This window comes from Rasamsonia emersonii (assembly GCF_000968595.1).
Source record: "Rasamsonia emersonii CBS 393.64 chromosome Unknown ctg1118621762182, whole genome shotgun sequence".
NCBI lineage: Eukaryota > Fungi > Ascomycota > Eurotiomycetes > Eurotiales > Trichocomaceae > Rasamsonia > Rasamsonia emersonii.
This window is the reverse complement of record NW_013562617.1, coordinates 1-1,381: the sequence shown is the minus strand read 5'-3', so window position 1 is coordinate 1,381 and position 1,381 is coordinate 1. Positions and strand designations below refer to the sequence as shown.

At 44.9% G+C, this 1,381-nt stretch overlaps 1 protein-coding gene across 1 annotated transcript; it reads left to right on the top strand.

The window, feature by feature from the left end:
* Positions 1-892: 892 nt before the first annotated feature.
* Positions 893-1,171, top strand: T310_9666 (uncharacterized protein; the record flags this gene model as incomplete). Its single annotated transcript, XM_013467879.1, has 1 exon — positions 893-1,171. A coding segment is annotated over one exon (279 nt), but the record flags the coding sequence as incomplete, so codon positions are not given.
* Between the last annotated feature and the right edge of the window lie 210 nt (positions 1,172-1,381).

The window sequence follows — 1,381 nt, the reverse complement described above, 5'->3', positions numbered from 1 at the left end:
TGTCTCTATAAAGGCAACTGCTGTACGCGTGGTCCACGTAGTCGTCGATACTTACAATGTGTTAGGAAGGATCAAGGAGTCTTCTGACTCTATGTCGTTCACGAGCACGCGACGATCTAACTGATCCGGGTCTCTTGTCCTTGAGACAACGGCCTAACTGGCGAAGGGCTCTTCCTCGAACGACCTCTCTCACAGGTATGGTGGGGTCTCACAGGGACACACGATAGGGTGCTTCGATAATCAAGAACAACAACGACTAGGTCAGAGGCAACGCCTACTAGAGTTATACCGAAGTATACTACTAGTAGTAAGAAGTCTTACTGACCCCCAGAGTAAGTATCTTAGTAACGGAATAACAAGGTGAAATTGAGCGCGAGTAAGGAAAGACTAGATACATGGCTGGAATTTTCCCTCCTTTTATATCTCCTTCTGAGTGTACCATTTGTATACCCTACAGTGGTATACCATCGAGGTCCTCCAAGGCCTTTTGGTATACCTTTCTTGGTATATCTGGATGGTATACTTATACCATGTCACGTGATCTCCGATGGTATGTCTTTGTGTAGTTTCTGCCTCGCGGGGTAATTGTTTCATCCTGCATCGCTGTGTTGGACAGCGTTGTCTCCGGTTGGTTCATAACACCTGCACCTGATTTAGCCACTATTAAGGACTTCATTCATTATTATATATTCTCTACCCAAGGAATGCTCTCTCTCTGGCTAACTGTGACAGAACCCAATCTCATTCCTATCTGAGTAGTCTGAGGTGGCTAAAATACAAGAGACCAAGCTGGGGAAGGAAGGAAAGGAGGGGTTGGAGGTCTGTAGGAGGGAAATATTGAAAATACTGCCAGGCAGAACTGTTCCCGCCTTCCTCACCGCCCACATGATAACATCCCGTGCGCGCTCACCCGAGACACCTGGCTGCGGATCGTCACACTATGTCTTCTATATTGAACTTTGCTGAACAATTTTTTACTAGGTTTACTTATGTTACTAAGACCATTTTTGATAAGAAGGTCACAGAAGATGTTTACTATATAGGTAGTTACAGACAAGGTGTTTCACACTATATTCTAATGACAAAAAGTGGATTAGGAAGACCCTTATTAAGGAGGATATTATTAAGAACAAGAAACGGGCTAAGCATATGTTCACACACTGTGACTTAACTAATATTATTATTTCCATGTAGACCAATGATGACCCAGTCTTTATTCATGAGCAATACAGGTGTTACGCGCTGGGTCCAACCGTAGTCGTCGATACTTAACGATGGTGGTTAGGAAGGATCAAGGAGTCTTCCTAACTCTGTGTCGTTCACGAGCACGCGACGGTCTAACTGACCCGGGTNTCCTTTCTGAGACAACGGCCTTACCTGG